The 24,447-nt window shown below is 38.2% G+C and overlaps 1 protein-coding gene across 1 annotated transcript in view; it reads left to right on the top strand.

Moving 5' to 3' along the window:
• Window positions 1–18,535, top strand: part of LOC141436552 (uncharacterized) — a 207,231-nt gene extending 188,696 nt beyond the window's left edge. The window contains exon 4 of the mRNA XM_074099555.1: window positions 18,258–18,535. Within this exon, the coding sequence (XP_073955656.1) occupies window positions 18,258–18,535 (278 nt within the window). The remainder of the gene's footprint in view (window positions 1–18,257) is intronic.
• Window positions 18,536–24,447: the final 5,912 nt, after the last annotated feature.

Raw genomic sequence — 24,447 nt, 5'->3', positions numbered from 1 at the left:
AACTGCGCGCGATACCGAATTCCACGCGGGCGAAGCCGCGGGCAAAAGCTAGTAACACCATAACTTTTAAATATAGTTTGGAATGTATGTGAAACAGATTTCACACGTCGTGGTTATAACGGTGTCTTTTATAATTTAGTAGTTTGCTGGGTAAAAAAAATGTCCTATTTAGTTTGTCAGCTAGGTTATCAGAACATAATGGGCACTGGAAAATATTACAAGTGCATTGTGGTGTTCTAAGTGGGAGACCTTTGTTTAACAGTGGACCTGTACCTACCGATTAATGATGATAACTATTATTATTAGGTAAATACTACATTACTGTGTATGTAATAAAGCATTTTGTTGATAATTATTATTTTTGACGTTATTTTGAGCTTGAATATACAATTTCAATAAAGTTTCTCTGTCTGGTAGAATATCACTAGATGGCGTTAGTATTGTGAGGACCGTTTGACGTTACAGTCTTGCTTGCGATTGGATCATTTAGTTTTAAAGTCATCCCAAATGTGGCACAAATATCAAACAGACCTCACGACCCTATAGCGCCAACTTACAAAGAAAGCCTCACATCGGTTTTTATTCAAAATTGGATCAAAAATCTAGTTGAATTTTCGAAAGAGAATCGCCGAAGAAGGTTAAATATTGCCAAAGAGACTGTACACGTTACAAATTTAATTTTACCTCTATATTTCCAAGAGTGTAAATGTTTTCACTTACACATTCGTAAGTGGCAAAGTAAACGCTCTTGGGAACAGAGTAACGAACCGCAGAGACGAAAAATTGAGCGGTTTGCAGAATTAGGTTTACGCGTAAAAAGGTGAAAGGAGCTGGCTCACATTTTGTTATATTTGAACGAATTTTGTGATTTTGAGGTAGCATGAGGTTGTATTAGTATGTTCCTTGATTGTATGTTTCCTGTTATGTATTTGCTTAAATTGTCGCGTGTTTTATTTATTTGACTCTACTTGAACTGATCTAAATTGTATAATAAGGATATAAAAAAATGAAGTAATACAGCGAGTTTAGATTATTTTTTATTGCTAGAACTATGCAATTTTCCGGAATAATAATAATACTACGAGTATGTCCTCCCCACTGTCTCAAACTATGGTCATAATAGGGGTAAGTATTATTATAATATGGGGATCTCAACCGGTTCAGCGGTTTAAGAGTAAAGGGGTAACAGCTTAGACAATCAGACAGAGTTATTTTTGCATTGATAATAAAAATAAGTTTAAAGATAAGGATGACTTTGCATTGGTAACTTAATGATCGTGCTTAGGTTTATAGAGTTGATAATAAAAAAAAGAACCGACTAAATAAATAACCTCCTTCTTTTTTTAGGTTGTTAAAAAAAGGCTTGTATGTACTCTTACTTTAACCGCAGTACTACTTAGGTATTTAATTAGCCCTGAAAGAGTAATAACACAATACACTTACAGGGAGTAAACTGAGTGAATAGAATTACTGAACCAGTAATCTTTGACCTCATCTGCATTTTCGTCAGGTGAGATAGGGGTTAATCACTGGTCTATTTTATGAAATATATATACAAGGCTTTTTGCTGAATTGTTATTGTCACGGATTTACTGTTAACCGTACCTACTTGCATTGTCACTAGGGTTGCCACCTTTTTAGGGTTTCGGAGCCAAAATGGCAAAAACGGAACCCTTATAGTTTCGCCATGTCTGTCAGTCTGTCTGTCTGTCTGTCTGTCCGTCTGTCCGCGGTTCAAAAATATATTTTTTTTAGTGTAGCTACCATAGACGTACAGTGGGGGTGATTTTTTTTTCTCATCCAAACTTGTAGTATGGGGTATCGTTGGATAGGTCTTTTAAAATCATTAGGGGATTGCTGAAACGATTTTTCGATTCAGTGATTCGTTTGCAAAATATTCAACTTTAAAGTGCAAATTGTCATTAAAATCGGGCGTCGTCTCCCCTCTAAAATTTAAACCGGTGAGTGGAAAATTTTGAAAAAATTCAGAATGGTAGTAAATTTATCAAACTTTCAAGGAAAACTATAATGGCTAAGTTTGCTTGTGAATTATTAGTAGTTTAAGAGTAAATAGCAGCCTAAGGTATACAATATACCTAAACTTGGAAGATTCCGTGGAAAATACGAAATTCTTAGACAAATATTACTTATTTTTTTTCGTAATGGCTACGGAACCCTATTTTGGTCGTGTCCGACACGCTCTTGGCCGGTTTTTTTTGTTTAGTTAAAGTACATTGGTTATTATAGGTCAGATAAAAGTACATAGTATCAAAATAAAGTACAATTTATTTTTCTTTATTATTATGTTTAAAATATATTTTATTGCTTTTTGCAGTTTAAACTTGCGTTTTCACAAAATAAACAAGAAATTGTGAAAATGACACTGGCATTGTTGATATTTGTGGCTAGGATACGTTCAAAGATTGTAAAAAACTAATGCTTAATTGATATGGCGCTCGCGAGTGGCGCCATCGATTCAGCAACAATCGATAAATTTCGTTTAACGAAAAAATACTTACGTCTTAACTTTTCAAAATACCAAAGAAATCAAACCATACGAGATAAAGTATTTTCGCGTACTTACTTTATTGTTCTCATAAAGTATAGAGTACAATTACTTGAAATAACGCACAATACTTTACTTTATAAAGTACGGGTGGCAACCCTAATTGTCACCCAAACTACATACCTACCTATCCATACCAAATTCTATAAAGCAGGCTAATCATTACAAGTGGATGAAATTCTAATTGCAAGATTAAACCTAAACAAACTAACATGTATGTATTTACATCGCAAATTAAACAAAACCATGTAAAAATAAATTAATATTAAAGAGACAGACTTACCCATTTCAGGATAAACTTTATATGTATGTCTTTGTCGTGTGGAAGGGATTCGTGTTTATGTAAATAAGTATATTTATTAGTCTCTGCTGCCTTTACAGACTGTTTATTTCGAGATCACGTGGTCGTAAAGGATTCGCTTATTTAGACAGAAACACATCCCGCATGTTGCGTAAAAGAAGCTGATCTATCGTATCTATCGTATCGTATACTTTTAGAGTACTTAAATTGGCGTTAAAGACGAAATAGGTACTTACCGAAAATGAGCTATATATAACTAAGTAGGTGTTTTACATGGACGACTTTTTTTGATTTAAGATCCCAATTTTTTTTGTTACACTCGTAATAAAATAAAAATGAAAGTTTTAGCCTTGAAGGTTTTTTGTATCTCGTTTTTGTCATTTGAACGATAAAATATAGCGTCGAAACGACTCATCAAAAAGTAGACAAAGACAAACAAATAAACAGGAAAAAGTAGGCAGAGTTTAACGAGCAAACTTTTAGCCTTTAGGTACGCGATACTTGCCACAGATTATAATAATTTGGTAACGATGTTGTGAAAATAATTTGTTATCTGTGATACTAAAAGTAGGTCACAACACCATGCCACCTTGTGCCATTGGTTAGTTGCATATATTAAGTGCAATAAATAAATACTTTGTTAGCAAGGCTTTAGTTCATTTCACAGTGTGTTACTATCATCGAGATTAATTTCATATTCCGTATTAGAAATGCAGTGATCCGCAGACGTACCAAAGTAAGGGACATACCCCAAAGAGTTGCCAAGCTAAGGTAGTGGGCAAAGAGCATTGCTCGGAGAACTGGTGGCCGTTGGGGCCAATCAATATGTGCTTGAGTGGCGCGTACCAGAAGGCGAAGCGTGGGTGGGCCTTCCATTAGGTGGACTGAAGACCTCAAAAGGTCGCTGGAAAAAGCCGTGGTAACCTAGTGATTTGACTTATCCTCGTAAGTTCTCGTGTACTTCACAAAGTACAAAACAATTGTAAGAATAACTTCCGAATGTACTTGGTGGAGTACAAATTTTTCAATGAAATATGAACTTTAAATTTATGTAAGTTTCCGAAGTCACAAAACTTAGAATTCTCGGCTTGGTCTGTAGAACTATGTATGATAAAAAAAGTCTGGACTTACGAGGTTAAGGCCTGTCAAGCACAAGGTCGAGAGCTTGTACCTGCCGCGGTCTGGCACTTCTTAGTTAGTCGCAATTTATGTTCGGAATTACATTTGATTTTCCTATGAGGTTTACGGTGAAGAAAAACATCGTGAAGAAACCTATACACAGCTTGTGAATAAATTCAATTGTGGGTGTGCAGTTGCTAATCCGCATTAGGCCCGTGTGGGAACTACAGCCCAAGCCCTTTCATTCTGAGAGGAGTCTTGTGCCCTATAGTGGGATATATATTATAAGCCGAGACGAAAGGTCGTAGGAGTCCACTGGATGCAGGCGGAGCAAGACGAGTCTTTGTGACGTTTTTAGGATAGCCTATGTTTACAAGACATTTGACGACCGGATGGCCAAGTGGTTAGAGAACCTGACTACGAAGCTTGAGGTCCCGGGTTCGGTCCCCGCGCCGGGGCAGATATTTGTATGAATAATACGAATATTTGACCTACGAATACCTGACTACGGAGCTTGAGGTCCCGGGTTCGATTCCCGTGTCGGGGCAGATATTTGTGTGAAAAATACGAATGTTTGTTCTCGGGTCTTGGGTGTTTAATATGTATTTAAGTATGTATCTATCTATTTATCCGTTTAATTGTATTTATCCGTTGCTTAGTATCCATAACACAAGCTTTGCTAAGCTTACTTTGGGACTAGGTCAATTGGTGTGAATTGTCCCGTGATATTTATTTATTTATTATTTGTTCTAGGGTCTTGGATGTTTAATATGTATTTAAGTATGATTGTATTTATCTATATAAGTATGTATATCCGTTGCCTAGTATCCATAGTACAAGCTTTGCTTAGTTTGGGACTAGGTCAATTGGTGTCAAGTGTCCCATCATATTATATTATATTATTAGTAATAAATTTTCCGAACACTTAAACTATCAAACAGAATTACCAAAATTAATTGTTAAATTATTAATTCAACTTTACACAATGGCCGACCGGCGTTCTCGTATGTCACAATCAGAACGGCCATAAAGCGAATTTTGATTAGGATTTAAGCAGAGGCATCACCTGAATATAAAACGGGGGAGAGCGTGCGATAATTTCAAATGGGGGCATTTTGAAATTATAGAAAATCGTAACAAACCGACCATGAGATAAACAATTTCCGGATTGAACTTCGGGTTTAGCCACGAGAATTAAAACGAAATCGCCTGTCTGTTATACCTTGTTGATTCTGAGTGTAAAGAAAAAAATGAGAATGGAGCATTGACATCTATGTACCTTACGGCACTAGACTGGCTGTTTGGATTGGATCAAAATGCGCGGCGCATCAATCATCAAGATTACTTTGACACAACCCCTGTCACGGACGTCAACAAACTTAGTGAAACCGTCGGGCGACTAGCAAAAGTCACCAACTACCACTTAAAGTCAAGAGGGATAATCACACTTATGTATATCATCGTAAGGTTAATATTCCACTAATCTTTTTTTTGCAGTTAGTGACCCTTGCCTGCCACCCGACGAGGTTCACAAAACCGCGCTGTGAACCAATTTTGTGCGCCGTTTTACATCAGTAAGAAACATGCAGCCTAGAGTGTGTAACCGGCAGCCAGGCTTTTTTTAAGGGAGGTTAAAGTAACGTATTTCTGTAATTTTACCATGACATTAATTTAATTAATAAACTAAAATTCAGATTTTGTTAACATTCTAACAAACGTATAATTGCCAGCAATTTACATAAAAAATTAGGTGACAAAGTAATTATAAAAGTATCTGTTGGCTGTCATTTACGCTTACTTGTCAGTTTACTTTGCTGTACATTGCTGGCAATTATAATTTTGTTAGAAAGTTAACAAAGTCTGAATTTTAGTTTATTAATTAAATTAAAAGCCGTGGTGGCCTAGTGGTTTGACCTATCGCCTCTCAAACAGAGGGTCGTGGGTTCAAACCCCGGCTCGCACCTCTGAGTTTTTCGAAATTCATGTGCGGAATTACATTTGAAATTTACCAGGAGCTTTGCGGTGAAGGAAAACATCGTCAGGAAACCTGCACAAACCTGCGAAGCAATTCAATGTTGCGTGTGAAGTTCCCAATTCGCACTGGGCCCGCGTGGGAACTATGGCCCAAGCCCTCTTGTTCTGAGAGGAGGCCTGTGCCCAGCAGTGGGACGTTTATAGGCTGGGATGATGGGATGATGATGAATTAAATTAATATCATGGTTAAGTTACAGAAATACTTGACTTTAACCTCCCTTAAAAAAAAGCCTGCCTGCCGGTAACACACTGTGTACTTAGATGTCGATGGAGTGGAGTATTACATTACGCCATGATAGGTTTCTTGTATGGAGCTGGAGCCACTTAATTTCTAGTTTTATTTTATGTTTATCATTTTTCATTGTAGCGGCAATAGAGAAATACACATTATGTGTATAAATTTTAACTTTCTAACTAACAACAGTTATCGAGATACAGCCCTGTGACAGACACACAGTTGGTGCGAAGCAACAGTAATAGAGTTTTATTTGCCACCCTTCGAATACGGAATCCAAGAAAATACACGAACGCTGTCGAAATATTTTGACTTCACACTTTCCAAAAACGATTATTTCAACAACTGATGTAATAATGAACTTCCGACTTACCGATCACTAACTTATATTAGAGTACCAGTTATAATTTCGTGAAGATAACACGTCCGTTAGCGAAGAACTCCCTGTAATCCACTTAGTATTTTTAAATTACTTTAAGGGTATTTAATTTATTATTTAAAGGGTAGAGGCAGAAATTAGGTGAGGTGGAAAGGCGCTTAGCGAGTGGCCGTCATATTTAAGCGCCTAAAGGTTGAAATTAAACGTTTTTGACGCCTTTTTATTGGAGTTTTAAACGGCCATTTTACTTTACTTATTGGTTAAGAGTATGAGATGAAAAATACTCCAGAGAACAGTGAATAACATATAAATATCGTGGAACAATTTGCACTAATTATCGTAGCCCATACTAGGCTATGTATTTTGCTATGGGTGCTAGACACTGGACGAACTTTCATTGAAAATACCCAAATAGGTTTTTTCACACACTCACAAACGATTACATTTATAATGTTATGAAGCCAGATATGACGTCGTACGCCCTATGCCAGATATTGATGTATACATTCAATAATTTTTAAATTTCGGAAAATAATACTTAAGTTCATTCGAGCTAAATGGCCACCTGTTTTACACAACCGTAGACGACAAAAAACAAAAGATATTAGGAATAAAATTAAAATGTTTGTAAAAGTATTAACTACCCTTATTTCATTTCTTTCAAATAGTTATACTTTCAGAAACTGAAAATTATAATTCATCGAATACATCATTGTCTGACACAGGGTGTATGACGTCATGTCTTCCTACGCAGCTATCAAGTAACGTCCCAATCGATGGAAAAATTACGTCAGAGCGGTCAAGGGTTGTATCGCGACGTAAGGCTCGGTTCACACTGAAACGCGACGCATCGCTGCTATGCTGCACATTTCGTTCAGAGAACACGTCAGCGAATACTTATTTTTAAGCTTATTTTCTCAATAAGTAAGTATTAGTTTAAAAAATATTTTCATCGAAACTATATATATGTCCGTACAAAGTTTCAAATCGTCAATATTAGCCGTTGAAGAGTTCCGTCCTGCGGAGACATCCTGGCCGGATCAGCAGTGTTTCACTACCAGATTATTTGTGTTGTCACCGAACTTACATGCCAAACTGAGCTCAGGATACAAAGTAAGTAAGTCCTCGAAAAATGACTTGCAAATGTTGAAAGCACGATTCACAGACCTATATTTACATAAGAACGTGTTCAAGTTCCGAGGCCCTCCTAGGCTCCATTTCCACCAGAGATGTGCGAGAACGCGTTGCGAGAAACGCTTCATTTACCTATCCTCGCTTAGCACAGTCCTAGTGGAAACAGCTCAGCGGAGCGAGGATAGGTAAATGAAGCGTTTCTATTGGTTCATGATAAACACACGCCTCGCAACGCTTCCTCGCACATATCTGGTGATAACGCAGCATCACACTGCTGCTCCACTGAGGCGAAAATGAGCGGATCTGAGTGGAGCAGAGCTATGAAAAGAGTTAAGTGATTCCACTGGGGCGAAGACGAGCGAAGCGGAGAGGAGACGTGTAGGAATCGACCGATCATATTGGTTGAAATCCACATCTCATAAATCGTCATCGTCATATGATTGGTCGATCCGTACACCTACACGTTTCCTCTCCGCTCCGTTTGTCTCCGCTTGACTGTTTCCATTGAAGCGGTGCGGAGACGAGATGTGGATTTGAACGAATATGATTGGTCGATCCCTACACGTCTCCTCTCCGCTTCGCTCGTCTCCGCCTCAGTGGAGCCGCAGCCTCGTTGTGAAAGAGGCCTGCGCCCAGCAGTGGGATGTACACGGGATGTATATATATCGGCTGGAGAACCTGGAGATAAAATTTTAAATGCAATTTTTCGAAATGGATATAATGATTTTGTTATCCTTTCGCAAAGAAAGCATTACTTCCATAACTTTCCATTTCGTTTATCGTTAAAAATCCGGATTCGTTAGAAATTCAGGAAGAAAAATACTCCTTTGTTTCGGGCGTGTTTCTGAAAGAACGAAAAAATAGTCTCTGTTTTTGCAAGGTTTTGTTTAGTTTAATTTGACTTGTCAATTGACATTCAATTTCAAAAAAGGCTATTTCTAAATACGTGAAAGAATAAAAACGCGTTTTTTTTGTTTATCCAGTTGCAAAGTCCTAGGTAAAGCAGGCATGCTGTACCTTGCTTCTTCTGTATATTGCGACACATTTTAAAATATTACATTAGGTTTGGGCTCTTCGAGATTACCCGACGGTCCCATCACCATATTATTTAAAACCGACACGGCTGGAAAGTTTTAAAACAGCCAGACAGGCGCGAGTAGGAACCGCACACGAAAAATTCCGTACGACCAAATTGAAAAATCCTTAAGAATATACAAGTTGAAGTGGCAATGGGTGGGCCACATTGCTTGAAAAACAGATAACTAATCGGGGAGAAATGTTCTCGTTTTTTGTATGGAAACTCCCATTATTTTTTATTTCATTCTATTTTTATTACTTGTTGTTGTAGCGACAATAGAAATCCACATTATGAGAAAATTTCAGGTGTCTCTCTATTACGGTTCTAGAGATACAGCCCTATGACAGACAGACTGACAACGAAGCGACAGTAATAGGATTCTGTTTATCACCGTTTGGGTACGAAACGATAAAAAGGGTGTTTTTAAATGTTTTTTTTTAAGTCCTCTTCTTAATAGGTACGTGCTGTTATAGCAGCCATGTGCTGTAGTGTGTCTTCAATATTTTAATATTTCAAATAACATCTATTATTACTGTTTAATTGGGTATACATACATGATTGTGACAGATCGATAGACTCGGAGGCTTAGTAGCACGCTCTCTGGGTTGCCTGTGGCAACGGAACCCTAAAAATGAACGCTTTAAAAATATTGCTCTTTCGAGTTACCTTCCCTGTGCGGTCGTCTTCCGATTAGGCAGAGCCCCAAAGTCATTCTAAAGAATGCGTAATGGGTCACGTAAAGAAACAAGCTGAGAACAAACTTTTTTGTTGAAGTAAAACTTAAAAAACTCTGATACTTTAATAACTACAACTCGGAAAAGTTGAAAAACGCCTACATTTGCTTTTGTTAGTCCAATATCGTAAAAAAACAACTGTATCCAATGTGAATTCTAGCTAAGAACCAACACGATTAAACTAAGTAACGTCCGAATCGCTTCATCCCATTGGAAACTATGATGCTACAGACGAATACACAGATTATTAAAGCGTAAGTGTTAATTGGCAGGCTGATTACGGTGATAATTAATAACAAGCCAAACGAAGCGTTCTAATTTTAGTCATAGTCATAGAGCAATCATTTTTATGGTAGGTATAAGTACACAATTAGTAAGTAGACAGAATTGATATGGCAATTAAGCAATTTTTCGAATGTGGAACGTTGACTTATCTATACATATACGTTACAACAAGTCATTTACTTAAGTTTTCATCTATCCTCGGTGTCGATGTTTCGAGCACAGTCCAATTTTGCGATCACATGGAAGATAAAACCAAGTCGGCTGCTAGAATATTGGGAGTGCTTGGCCGCTCTAAGCGATACTTCACTGCGAAGCAGCGGCTTCAGATATATAAAGCCCAGGTTCGGCCGAGGATGGAGTATTGCTCCCATCTCTGGGCTGGCGCACCCCAATATCAGCTGCTTTCACTTGATCGCATACAGTGCAGGACGTCCCGAGTCATCGGCAACCCCTCACTCTCCGACAAACTCGAACCTCTTGCTCTCAGCAGAGACGTTAGCTCCCTTTGTGTATTCTATAAGATCTACAACGGGGAATGCTCTGCGGAACTCTTCGACCTCATTCCAGCTGCGGGGTTCCATTACAGATCCACCCGTCGTAAGCGTTCATTTTATCATGTTGATGAATGGCAGTCTTCGACGGTGCGTTTTAAGCGGTCTTTTTTGCCACGAACTTGCAAAATATGGAACGAGCTTCCCACTGGGGTCTTCCCATCGAGTTACGACCTGGTTGCCTTTAAGAGGCGAGTGTACAATTTTCATCAGGGCCGACAACGCACTGGCATCGCGTAAAGCGCTGTGGGTGTCTATGGACGGTGGTGATCACTGAACATCAGGTAACCCACTAGTTCGTTTGACTGGCCTCTCTAACATAAAAAAGTGATTATTAGAAAACACGTTGCCAAAGTTAGCTTATCACGTTCTAAGCCCCAAAACGACTTTGTCACGTCTGCCGCATTGCGCCTCATTACTGACAACTCGATTTGAATAGAAAAGAACAATTTTGGGCACTGATTCGCCGCCAGGTGCTCGATATTGCTCAACTTGTCGAATCGGAGTTGCGGATGAGAAATATAGCCCGACAGTGAAGTTACAAATTTTGTTGGGTGTAAACTTTCTTTTAACTGGCAATCCCTTACTATTTATGCGGGTTTTTAATTTAGTTTTGCTATGTTTTTATTGTTGAATATGGTTTTTTTGTGTTATTTGTAAAATTATAGTATAAGTTATGTGTAAAATTGATGATACATATTTAGTGTATTTTGCCTTAGCTGTTTAACTAGGTACCTAAGCGCAAGTGAGAGATCTTAGGAATCTTAAAAGTTAAAACAAGGGAATTTACCCATGATGGGGGCTGCCGTCATACCTAATAAAAGTATCAAAACTTTGACCTTAGCCCAACTAGAAATACAGCATGAAATGTGCTTTGTTTAAACAAACGTAAAATGCAACTAAACGTTAGTTTTAGTACTATAAATCAATATTGCAATACATTTTAAATTTAGAATAATCTACCACAGCACGCAATAATTTGACACGAGAGAAGTGGATCTGACAGTTCTCACGTCAGCAAGTGCGACGATTCGAATATAACCTAACCAACAAAAAGTTGGCAAACCCCCGACTGTGTCACTTCAAAGTTCAATATCTCAAAAACGGCTAAACCGATTTTGATGAAACGTGTCTAAGAACCATCGCTAGAAAACCTGATTTCACCAGTTTAGAGCTACGGTGCCACAAACGGACACACAGACAGACAGACACACATACACACACCCACAGATTTCATGCTAATTAGTTTTATAAGTTAAAAAAGTCGTAATGTTTTACTTAAATATCCTTAAATTTTATAACATAAATACACACTGTACAAGTTTGAAATAGGTAATCACAGAGTGGCCAAAAAAAGGTGATTGTTTTTAAAGCTTGGAGAACTGGAAATATATTTCGGGAAGAAATTGAGAAAAATGAAGGAAAGCGTAAATGCGAAATAAATAATGAGAAAGGGCGTTAAAAAGTACTAAAGTAACAAGTTCTGCAGATAATACTCGTAAAATGAAATTATATTATTTTATGACTTTATTCATTCAAGTTGCTCACACGTCTCTCTGCATTGCTGTTATTGCTGACCTCGACTTCGTCCAAAAAGTCAGCGCCGGGCTGGACTGACAATCATAACTTGAGCCGAAGGTACACACATAGGCTAAAGTCGATTTAAAACGTGACGAATCAAAAGCAAGACTGCCTTCGAATATACGGTACAATTGTGTTATAGTACTCTGCAAAGATCGGCCTGCCGGCTTGCCGGATTCTTCTCAACAGAGGTTTTTCCGAACCGGTGGTAGTTTTTTGATATTCATAAGTGCTTGTTAAAATTGAATAAAGATATTTTGACTATGACTTTGAATGCAAGTAAAGTCGAGAAAAATTACAGTCAGCAAAAAAGCTTGTATTAAAAATGACATTTTTACCACAAACTTATTTTCTATGGTTACTATTTAACAATAAAAGAAAGAAAATATAATTCATTAATCGAACTAAAGCTTTAATACCGTTAATAGAATGCTTAAGCGGCCAATTCAATGACTGAGGCATTACAAGCAAAAACACCCCATTGTGATATAAATTACAGGAATATTGGATCAAAAGCAAAGCTAAATTGTCTGCGGTGTGAAATATAAGCCCGCCCTTCAATTAGGTCGATAAGTCTGCAGCATCTTTGCTGGACAGGTCGTTTTAATAAATAATGGTACTGAGATTTGCTGGATGGGTGGAAGAGGAATTATTAGAAACTATATTTGGGATGACGGAACTGAGATTCACGTTCCAAGAACTATCAAAAGCTATACAGATGTAGTCAAATGTTTTGCTATCGTATTTTGCCGTAAAGGTTCGTACTTCACTTGCTTTCTCAACTAACTTAATGAAATTTTCTGAAGCAAATTGAGGTCTTAAAGAAAATAAATACGAATTTATTCGAAAAAATATGACGAAATAACATTATAAATTTACTAGATCACTGACGCCCACGCATGCAGTTTAATTACTAATTCATTTATTTATTAATAAATCAATGTATCTTATATATCCAAATTATATTGGAAACTCCAATCCTAATCTTATTCCGGCAATCTCTCCTGAAATTGCCCATATCATAAGACAACACATATCTTGAGACACACCATATCTCAAGACAACCCTTTGTATTGAAGCAATCTCATTCGAGCCAATTAGTGCTATCGAGAATCTATCCATTTATAGACATACATAATAACTTAGTTATGTTGTCAGTAGGTCCTGCTAATATTACAAATGCAAAAGTTTTTGAGTGTGTGTTTAAATCATTTTTGAATCAGGCGTTACTTTGTGGAGGTCCATATCAATGAACTATAGGTAAACAATTACTTTGCTCACCCAGACTTTACGCTACTTACCTCTATGCCACAAATGTGTATTCAGGCATCTTCACTGCCTGCACACAGTAAGAACACACACATATCGCAATCTAACTATCACCAAAACCATAATAAGCTGACGCGTTTCGAACCCAACCAGAGCTCATCATCAGAGAGAGAGAGAGAGAGTGCTTTCGGGATCGCGATAAAATCACAAAATCTCGACCCTTAAGTTCAGATAGACTTAAACTTTGGTACGAGTGTTTCTTATGCATCCTAACAAAATCTACATCTTCATTCGGCAAGCACAGGATGTCCACGAACGAGATGGACGGACGACCTGGTTAAAGCCGCGGGTTCACGGTGCAGGCCGCTTCCAACCAGAGCACCTTATGTTAGGCCTAACTTTAGGTTAGGCCGCTTTTGGAGTACTGTTCCCATCTCTGGGCTGGAGCACCCCAGTATCAGCTTCTTCCATTTGACCGCATCCAACGTAGGGCTGCTAGATTTATCGGCAACTGGGAACCCTCTGACCGGCTTGATCCTCTGGCAATCCGGAGGGATATTGCATCTCTGCATCTTGTACCGCATATTATCATGGGGAGTGTTCAGATGAATTATTCGGATTGTTGCCTGCAGCTAGGTTTCACAGGCGTCAGTCATTTCATCCTCGTCACCTTGATGACTGGAAATCTAGCACAGTCCGCTTTAAACGAAACTTTTTTCCACGCACGACTAAAGTATGGAAACAGCTTCCTGAGACATTGTTTCCGGAGCGGTACAGCTTAGGGATCTTTAAAGCCTATCAGTCTCTCAAAGGGCCGGCAACGCACCTGTGATACCCCTCGTATTGAAAGGGTCCATGAGCGGCGATGGTTGCTTGCCCCCTCTTATAAAAAAAAAACTGGAAGTTTTTGGAGGCCATGTCCATCAGTGGACGTCTTACGGCTGATATGATGATAATAATGATGATATCTTCATTACATTTCTAGAGTGAAAATATCAAAATCTCGTGCAGTTAGCGATCTGTAAAGATAATACAAGGATCAGAGAGGTAATAAGGGCTACTAAACGTCTTCTTTACAAATAAGGGTTATGTAAACAAAGATATCAAATGTCGGACTGTGGGATGTAAGCTCTCTTAGAAATATAAGACCTAACTACGCCATACATCATCTGCGTCATAATATTACCTATACCTATTAATCTTAAAGGACAATACAGAACTTGTATTCGTAAGGATACAGTTCCAAATTTTCTCTCTGCTTAAACAAAATGAAAGCGGCGTATGCGAAGTACAGTCAAGGGCAAAGATATCGATACGAGCAAAGTTCCAAATAATAGTATAGATACCTACCTAGCTAGGTAATTAGGAGATATTCAATCCAACTAATATTATAAATGCGAAACTTTCTGAATATTTGGATGAAATTTATTTTTAAATAGCTGGACGTCTGGAATAACACATAGGCTACTTTTTATTCCGATATTCCCACGGGATCGGAAACACATTTAAAATAAATCAAAAATGTCCTGTTTTAATATAAGATTTAGTAGATATTCTTTGTTAGACAATGTTATTTAACATAGTTATTCGTATTATGAAACATTTTCTCGAAACGGGATAGCAAACAATATCCGTAGTCCGCATATTTAACGTCCCCAAACCCGATACCGTCGCTTTATAGAAATAATCAATGGATCATGGCCGTCCTCTATTGTAGTTTCATTTCTGATTTCGAATAAATCTCGGTAACCTTCCATAAATCTGGCGGAATGGATCCCTAACCCGCGTCAAGCTCGAGGCGACAGGGTGCAAGTGCAGGTTCGATTCCCACAACGATCGTAACTCAAGTTAAGACCCAATTTCAGAACGAGTATCACAAAATCTCAGGTTCCCGTTCAAAATGTCACGTCTTACGGTAAAATGTATGACCGAGCGTGTAAATTTTTAAGAGATACGGTAGGTATTGATCGAAACATTTCAGGAAAAAAATGATGTACGTAAGTGCACCTCTACGATCCTCAACAAAGCATAAGGTGATTTTGGCTTTGCGTTAACTTGAAAGGTTTCTGTATTTAACTAAATGTAAACGTTGTTTGTTGTTTTGTTTACATTTAGTTAATTACCTAAACCTTTCAAGTATTCGTATACGAGTAGCAGTAAGTAAAAATGTTAAAATGAAGTTAAAATTTTCATTAACCTCAGGTCATTAGGTAGGTACTTCAATCTGACTTAATTCAGAGCAGTAGGTTAATTTCAGGCAAATTTATTTCTTAACCAAAACTGCTGTTTGAATAAGCGGATTTAAAACAGGGTTGCCCCTGCCGTTTTATTTTATTTAAAAAAATAGATTAAAATATTTATACTTTTGTTTTAGCAATGTATTGTTTTTGGTGTGTGTGGTTGAAATAGGTAGCTATAATTTGATAGGTACGGTTAATAATATCCCCACTCGAAAATTCTTTAATCCCGAATCCAACAACTTTCCGTTATATTTCATAAATATTTCTCTTATGCAGAAATAGCCCCGGTTGTATGCTATTTTAAAAGTACTGACGACCAAAAATAACAAATTTTCGTGCAATTGTACTTATATAGAATGTGACTAGTCCAAAATCCAATACAAATTATTCATTGCGTTGCGTAGGTACATTACATTTCGTACAGGTGAAACTATTAACGCATTCACCGGCACCAACGCACATACGCGTTTTCGGAACTTCACCTAATGCCGCTGTCATAACATATTCATATTCATAATTTTTTAACGCACATGTGCGTCGGTGGCACCTGTGCAAGTCAGGGTCAGGTGGCAGTGAATGTGTTAACTAGGAATACATGTGATGCCCTGCAAGGGTACAGAAAGATAACATAGCTATTTTTTTCCACGTTGTACTTTTAACAAGTCTGGCAAAACACAATCCTAAGAGGCTCAAACTACCAGCTTGCAATTAGCTCACCAAGATCGCGCCACCCCTATTAAATCCCTGCACCGACTTGGGATGAATCTGGCAAGTTTGAAAACTGCATTCATTAAATAAACAATAAGCTTCCTTGATCCCAGCTGCCATTCCAGTCACTTCTACATTTCCATGCCCACTATGGCAAGGTTCTACGTTTATTTCCATATATATATCAGGACTAAACTGTTATAAACGGCAAATAAATTAAATAAAGTAGTTTATGGTATTAAGAAAAAGCGTATTATACAAAAAACAGCATTTTTATGTATTGCAATTATTAACAACGAGTAAAAAGTGCTAGAAAATTACTTAAAAAATTCCGGTGTCTACTTTCATATAATTACATTGTTTAATAGATAATATAGTCCTGTGTCGCGGGCAGACAGACGAACATTCACCGGAGCGAAAACAGGCCTTATCCGCTTCCTTCATCAAATCAGTATTTTATGAGAAAAAAATTAAGCGCTCATTAATTTTAAACTTTGATTGAAACCCCAGTTTCAAGACCCAGTTCGAAAACTTAAGAACTTGTGCAGAGCAACGGAGAGGAACCTGAAAAAAAAATGAATACCGTGACCATACCACAAACACAGATTGTGTGTGGTATGGACTGTTACTGTAACAGGTTGACTATTCATTTCATGAATTTTATCTCAATCGCTAAATTCGTACCAATGGGGCAGATGTTACTCAACATCATTCAAAATATAACAATACGAACACACAATTTAAATACTTATAAATAATTTTCTTTCACGAACAATTTAGTTATAATGTGTACTTGTGCTGACCGTCATTCGCCTGACTGCACTTTTCCAAACTGGGTCGTACTCATATGTTGTGTGTCGGCACAAATCCTCAACGGATAAATAAAAGCACCTCCAGGTTTCGGTTTAACTCCCGCCGTGAAAGCTGGGATTTTGTCGCGTTGATACTTTCTAAAAACACGCTACCTTTAAAACCGACCGGATTCAGCAATCTATTGAAACGGGTCCAATAAAATCTTTAGAAGATAAATTAAATTCACATTCAATTGTTGTCTGTGTGAAAGGATCTAAAGAGATACCTAAGTGTATTCAAATTGAGTTTTAATGACGTTTTCCTAAAACAGTATTAATGAATAAAAATGTGTCCTAGCAGTACGGAAGCAATAATTCAAATACATCTTATCTTTAAATTGAACTCTAAACAACAACCTGTGAAGTGTTCTGCCACTAGGTATACACTCATAGAACAAGACTTTCCTCATGTTAGTCTAAAAATAAATGTTATTGTTCGCTTTTCCAATTCAGCGTAGTTTTTTGTATAAAACGAAGTAGGGATAAGAATCCTTTCATTTTTGTGAGAGAACGCTTGTTTCCTTCACACAACGCTTGGGCATCCATTGTAAAGTGAATTGAAAGGATTGTAAGGCATGTAGTCAAGTTCACGAGCCCTTAAACCTTTCTAATAGGACCTCATCTGGCGTTGTGAACTGGATTATGTGACTATATCTAAAGAATCTAAGCGAACCTTCAAAATGTTAAAAAGATAGTCTCTTCGTCACTCACTTCTTCATAATCTGAATCTTTAGTTGGCTTGAATTTGCCAATCAAGGTCAATGAAGATTGATATTTTCATTCCTGGTGCGTCCACCGTCCAACGTGTCTTCCCAAAGACTTCCACGATGGTAAATACCAATGGCATCTGGCATAGCAGTTTTGTCTCCACCCCATATACTATACGTGCCACTGCTGGACACAAACCTCTCAAATTACAAAATTAATTATTTAATGGGCTTGAGTTTAGGCGCTGCAGATTGGGAATTTCGCACACACCATTGAACTGCTTCAAAAATCTTGTGCAGGCTTACTTTCTATATTTTCCTTCACCAAAAAAATAAAGTTAATTAAACCCGAATTTGAATCGTTTGCTTCAGAAGCCGCAAAATCAAACTATTAGACTAACACAGATATCTACCACCCAAAGATGCGGTGATTGCGGTGCTTCCTTAAAACTGACTGTAATTTATCTCTCTTTTCTTCTTTCCAGACTCCGAGCTCGAGGAGTTGGGTGAACAGCTACCTCGCTACCGGCCGGACTCAATAGCAGCTCTTCGACGCATCACAAGATTTTCAGAGCCTGAACTGAAACGCCTTTACCGTGGGTTCAAAGCAGAGTGTCCAACTGGTGTGGTCAAAGAAGACACTTTTAAGCTGATATACGCCCAATTTTTCCCACAGGGAGGTAAGTATCAAGGTATTAAAACCGAAGCTCAGCAGTTCCGCAACGCATTGAACCACGATACGACGCGAGCTCATGATATATGATATATCTTAGGTTAAGAAGATGATGAAGGAAGTCGTGTTGTGCATAAATTTAATTCGAAAACAGTGACACCTACTGAAACAGTGGGATCATCTCATTATGGTAACCGATCTATTCGACTGAAGAACTGCCAACTCAAGGTAAGAATTATCTTTGGATCATCAACTTATTATATATTCATCATGAATAGATTAACATGGTATATATTTTATGAGGAAACATAGTACTCTTCACCACCATTGACTTTAACGCAGCACTCATTAGTCTTATTCCGTTGTCGTTTGACTCTTCATGTTTGCTGTGTCGGCCAATGGTGGGAATGAAGGCTTCCTCGCGACCAATTTTGGCGTTGAAGTCTCCTACAATGATCCTGGCATCATACTCCGGTACTTGCTCATATACCAGGTCCAGTTCGTCGTAGAACCGGTCCTTGTCTTCATCGTCCTTCAGCTCTGTGGGAGCATAAGCAAATCTTCATTGCGAACTTCAATCTTTTGCGAACGATTCCCTTCCAATCATACCTACCCTTTTCAGATGTGGCTGTAAGCGCCTTAAAGGTTGCGCCATATAATTTGAGTCAAAGTCATTAAATGTGAGTCTGTGATTCGTGAACGTGGGATTAAAAACATGATCCTTTAAAGTCATTATCCGAGCATTTATTTTATTTGATTTCCGTGGGCACATTTTTGTTGGCATGGTAGAAGATTCTGCAGTTTCCATGTTATCTAGTTTAAGTATAGGACGTCCAAAAGTAATCGAAAATGTCATCAAATACTGCGAGTACCTACAGCCCATTCATGACAAAATGTGATCACGAAAATTGAGGCCAAACGCTCGAGTAATGACCCTCTATTGCCTCAACACACCGGTGGACTGACGACATCATCCTTCTTCTTCTCTTTTAAAATATGGCTTTTCTGTCCTAATTAATAGGACAATTTCGCCAGTGTCAAAGTATACTGTCTTTGAGAGGGACGTTGTACGGTGGTTGTAGTTTTTGCAACTTGATAGTAAAATTCCAGAAACCACGTGGACACAACTTGTGCATTAAAAATGTCAGACACGAGAGAAATATAGAATTTTGTGATCACTGTTCACTGTTAAGGTAAATCGCCGCATAAAACACTATCAAAATTATACTTCAACTAGCCAAAGAAACAGAAATAGCAAAATTAGATATTGTCTACATTCGCCATGTTCGAATGCTACAAATCGAATCTTCGACGACATCATGAGAGTTGCGCGAAACCGGTGGATGCAAGTGGCGAGTTGTCGTTCATTGTGACATTTTAAGGGGGAAGCCTTTGTTCCGCTGTGGACGTCTTCCGACTGATAATGGTGATGATGACTGACTCAACAAGTCCGTGGTGCCTAGTAACTAAGCATGCTTTTCAAATAAAGGCTTTGACTGTGTTTATTTCTTACCTTTCCCGTCCCTCATCAAATGGACATCGGAGTACACTCAACGAATGAATAATTCACAAGATCAATCAACCCACGATGAAACAATATCAAAGGTAAGTGCTGTCTAATTCAAACGGAGCGAGAACATCTTGCGAGTTGCGATACATTGCCGTTTATGGTAGATTTCCGACTACAGAAAAAAAAACAATTTTTGATTTCACTGGCGTGAACTGAGCTGTCAGTTTGTCGAAGTTAACGTAAATTCAGAAAAAGTCAACGTTTGGGATTGTTTAATTGACAAAAGAATAAATATGTGTCCAATATTTTTTAATAGTCTAAGGGGCTGTTTCACAATCCTTTGATTAGTGTTAACTGGCGATTAGGTGTGATGCCGTCTCTATTTGTTTTGTTCGAATAGACGGAGACGGCATCACATTTAACCGTGGGTTAACGCTAATCAATGGATGGTGAAACAGCCCCTAAGTCATTGATTAGTGTTAACAGGCGGTTAGGTGTGATGCCGTCTCTATTTGTTTTGTTTGAATACACGGAGACAGCATCACATTTAACCGTCAGTTAACACTAATCAATGGATGGTGAAACAGCCCCTAAGGGTATGCGCGCACATTTGTCTCCGCGGCTATATTGTCTCTCACATCAAGTCTATGTAAATACATAGCCGCGCGGCCACGCAATGTAACCAAATCGCGCGATATTCCTCGCACCGTGTAACTAAGGCTTTACTCTAATTTAGCTTTCTCATTGTGTTATCGCCCACCGCATTTCCTTAACTCTGCAGCGTCGAGGTTTTACAGAAGTAGGCAAAAGTGGAAAGATAAAGGCGGAAATGATGCTGATTATGATCTGTAGGGAAATTCGGCGAAAGGTTAAGTGAGCTCGATACGTAGGTTAGGAAAGTTTATAAATAGCTGAGAGATGATAACAAAGACGCCAATCACAATTAGTGTTATCAGGCCCTAGACTACGAAGCGCTAAATTTTACCTTCGTATTCGTGCTTATTCTTATATTTAACACGAGAGTGAGAGGGACGGTACGATATGAACGTAAATTTTCAAATTTCGTAGTAGCCCCAGGCCTATTCGCCTACGAAGATAACGAAAAAAGAAAAACTTAGAAATCTTTATTTTTTCATTCTACGTAAAAATAGGGGTGTTATAGGTTTAACATCAGTGTCTCTTTCTGTGGCATCGTAACTCTTAAACGATGAACCGATTTCTATTCGGTTTGTTTAAAAAAGTTTCTTGCGGTAGTTTTTAGCTATGTTTTGATAAAAATCGATTCAGCCTTTTTCGAGATATTGAACTTTGAGATGACAGTGTCAGAGGTATTTCAACTTTTCTAAGTTGGCTAGGTTATTTAACTGGCACTGTTCGGACTCTTATGTAGATATTGTATGTTATTCGCTTCAAAATTTGCAAACCATTTGTCGACCATTTGTTAGTACCTATCTAACTAAATTATCCGATTGAGCCGTAATTTGGCGAACTTATGTAAGTCCAATGACAATACAAGGCTGCGGCTCCACTGAGGCGGAGTCGAGCGGAGCGGAGAGGAGACGTGTAAGGATCGACCAATCATATTAGTTAAATCCACATCACGTCTCCGCCTCATTGTCATCAGACGTGTAGGGATTAGTCGAGCCCTACACGTCTCTCCGCTCCGCTCGTCTCCGCCTCATTGTCATCAGACGTGTAGGTATTAGTCGAGCCCTTCACGTCTCTCCGCTCCGATCGTCTCCGCCTCATTGTCATTAGTCGAGCCCTACACGTCTCTCCGCTCCGCTGGTCTCCGCCTAATGTCATTAGTCGAGCCCTACTCGTCTCTCAATTTGTATGCAAACACGAACAGCGCCTCTAGCGGAACGTTTGCGATGTTCGTGTATCCATACAAATTGAGATAATAACGCGAACGCGATCGAGACGTATTTTGTAACCGAAACTTACACTAAGGGTAATCATATTTATTGCACATTATATTCGTAGACAAGACAACTTAAGTACTTCAGGTTTTTTATTACGGCTCGTATTGAGCATCAGGCTGCGTTTCCACCAGAGAAGTGCGAAACGTAATAGAAACGTAGGTATATTTATGTAGGTACAGCCAACGTCATTAATAAGTGATCACTTTTGTACCTTGTCACTTTAACGTCATGTTTGAAAAGCCATACGAAATTGTGTAACGACCAGGGATGTTACGGAGCTCCGATTCCGTTTCCGTTAAGTCGGAACTTACGTTTCATATTAAACGTCCGTTTCGGTTCCGGTTCCGATACTTTTGAAACGGAAGTCAATGCTTACCGCGGCGACTGGACATGAGCGGCGTACATCAAAAACAAACAGAGGGCTAATCATGTAACGTTTCTGACATTCGCGATCACGAAACATTACGCAATAGACCCTCAGGTTTAGTAGACCTACCCTTAACATCTCGTCCACCTGTCACTCAGGCTCCGATTCTGGTTCTGGTTCCGTTTTCGGTTCCGATTCCGTTTCTGGTTCCGATAAACTAAATTGAAAACATCTGGTTCCGCTTTCAGTTCCGATAAAACCACATCCGTTACATCCCTGGTAACGACTGAAAGCGACAAGGTACAGAAATGATCACTTATTTGTGCCGTTGACTGTACCATCAGCCAAATATGTGGTCTATCACCCTAAAGCTGTAATCCTTTGCATGTCATAAAACAATAATTCCAATAGACGAGTCTGTCAAGTTGAAAGTTCGACTTAAGCGACATTCATTTCATAGGAACTTGTTTAAAAATTTATAACCACTTATAGTGGAAGATCCGAACTGATAAGATCTTCACCGGTCTGATAATAGGATGAAATGTATTTATAATAAATTTAGTATTTTAGAAAATATATTAGAAATGATTTTGCTAAAAAATCCTACAGGCAATTTTTTTTTTTTTAATGATTTTTAATTAAATGCAGACAACCCTATATCAACGTGTTCACAATAAAACAGCGCTTACGTTGATATACAATTTGTTCTATTATCTAATCTAGTGAAAGTAACGGCATCGATATAACTATTTGAATTTATACCTGGCAACCCAGTAGTTCGTCCAGGTAAACAATAGCAAACCCAACGTCTACATATTTTATAGGTTTTATACTTTAAGTTAATATAAAATTTTCTTATTATCTCGATGATGCAACAAAAATTTATTAAAAAATCATTTTTTTTTAATAATTAAAATAGCCTGTCCAGGATATTTTTAGAAAATCCATTTCTTATATATTTTCTAAAATACTAAATTTATTATAAAATACATTTCATTCTATTATCAGACCGGTGAAGATCTTTCAAGTTCGGATCTTCGACTATTATTTGGCTCCGCTGAGCTATTTTCACTAGAGCTGCGCTGAGCGAGGATAGGTAAATAAAGCGTTTCTATTGGTTCATGAAAAACGCATTTCTTGCAACCATAGGCGTGCATGGGGTCAATTCCAGAGGGGCTACTACGAAACTCGCAAATCGAAGTTCGTATCACACCGTCCCTTTCACTGGCGTATTAAATGACATAAGCGTCAGCAGGACGGCAACATACGAAGTTCGAGTTTTGCACTTCGTAGTATAGGGCCAGCAGGGCTACTACGAAACTCGAAACTCGAAGTTCGTATCGTACCGTCCCTCTCGCTCTCGTATTAAATAGTATAAGTGTCAGAGGGACCGCACAACACGAACTTCGAGTTTCGAATTTCGGAGTAGGCCTTCAGGTGGGGGCGCCTTGAGCTGCCTACTGTGCTGGGGGTTAGCGGTGCGCTGCTGCGGCGCTAACTATACTTTGTTTTTTTTTAATATTAGAAAAAGGGTAAACAATCTTGACGAGTCGTTTTATTGAAAAATGTTTTTAAAAAACTGTAACTTATACTTATGATACAAAAGAATGTAAATGATCATATGTGTCCTTGCTAATTGTTACTATTTGCTGTGACTTATTTTCACAGGTGTTTTCCAATAAAAAGACACGTCAAGATCGCTTACCTTCTTTCTAATGATAAAGAAAATGAAGTATAGCGCCGCCTAACCTGAAATTGACCCAATGCTCGCCAATAATTTAATAACGTTTATGATATAATAATTTAATGATGTGAGTACGAGTACAAACAAGTACATTATTGAAAAATTAAAATCTCAAACTTATAAGTTCAAACTAAAATATCAACCTAAAGATGTGAAATTAATTTTAATTTCAATTTCATAATTTATCAAGTTACTTTCAATAGAGCGAGTAAAAATAACTGTTAAACTTTATTATATTCTTCTTTCGTCTATGCGTGTCTCATAGTGGGTAACAACAGGGCTACTAGAGGGACTACTAGTAGAGGGACGGTACGATACGAACTTCGATTCTTGAATTTCGTAGTAGCCCCTCTGTCCTTATCATTTAATCGAATGCGGTTTTCCTCCACCGAAAAACTCAAAGGTGCGAGCCTGGGATTGAACCCTTGTGCTCTTCTTGGAAATAAATAGATCAAA

Source organism: Choristoneura fumiferana, chromosome 16 (genome assembly GCF_025370935.1).
Source record: "Choristoneura fumiferana chromosome 16, NRCan_CFum_1, whole genome shotgun sequence".
NCBI lineage: Eukaryota > Metazoa > Arthropoda > Insecta > Lepidoptera > Tortricidae > Choristoneura > Choristoneura fumiferana.
Note: the sequence above shows the minus strand (reverse complement) of the source record. Positions and strands in the feature narration are given on the sequence as shown.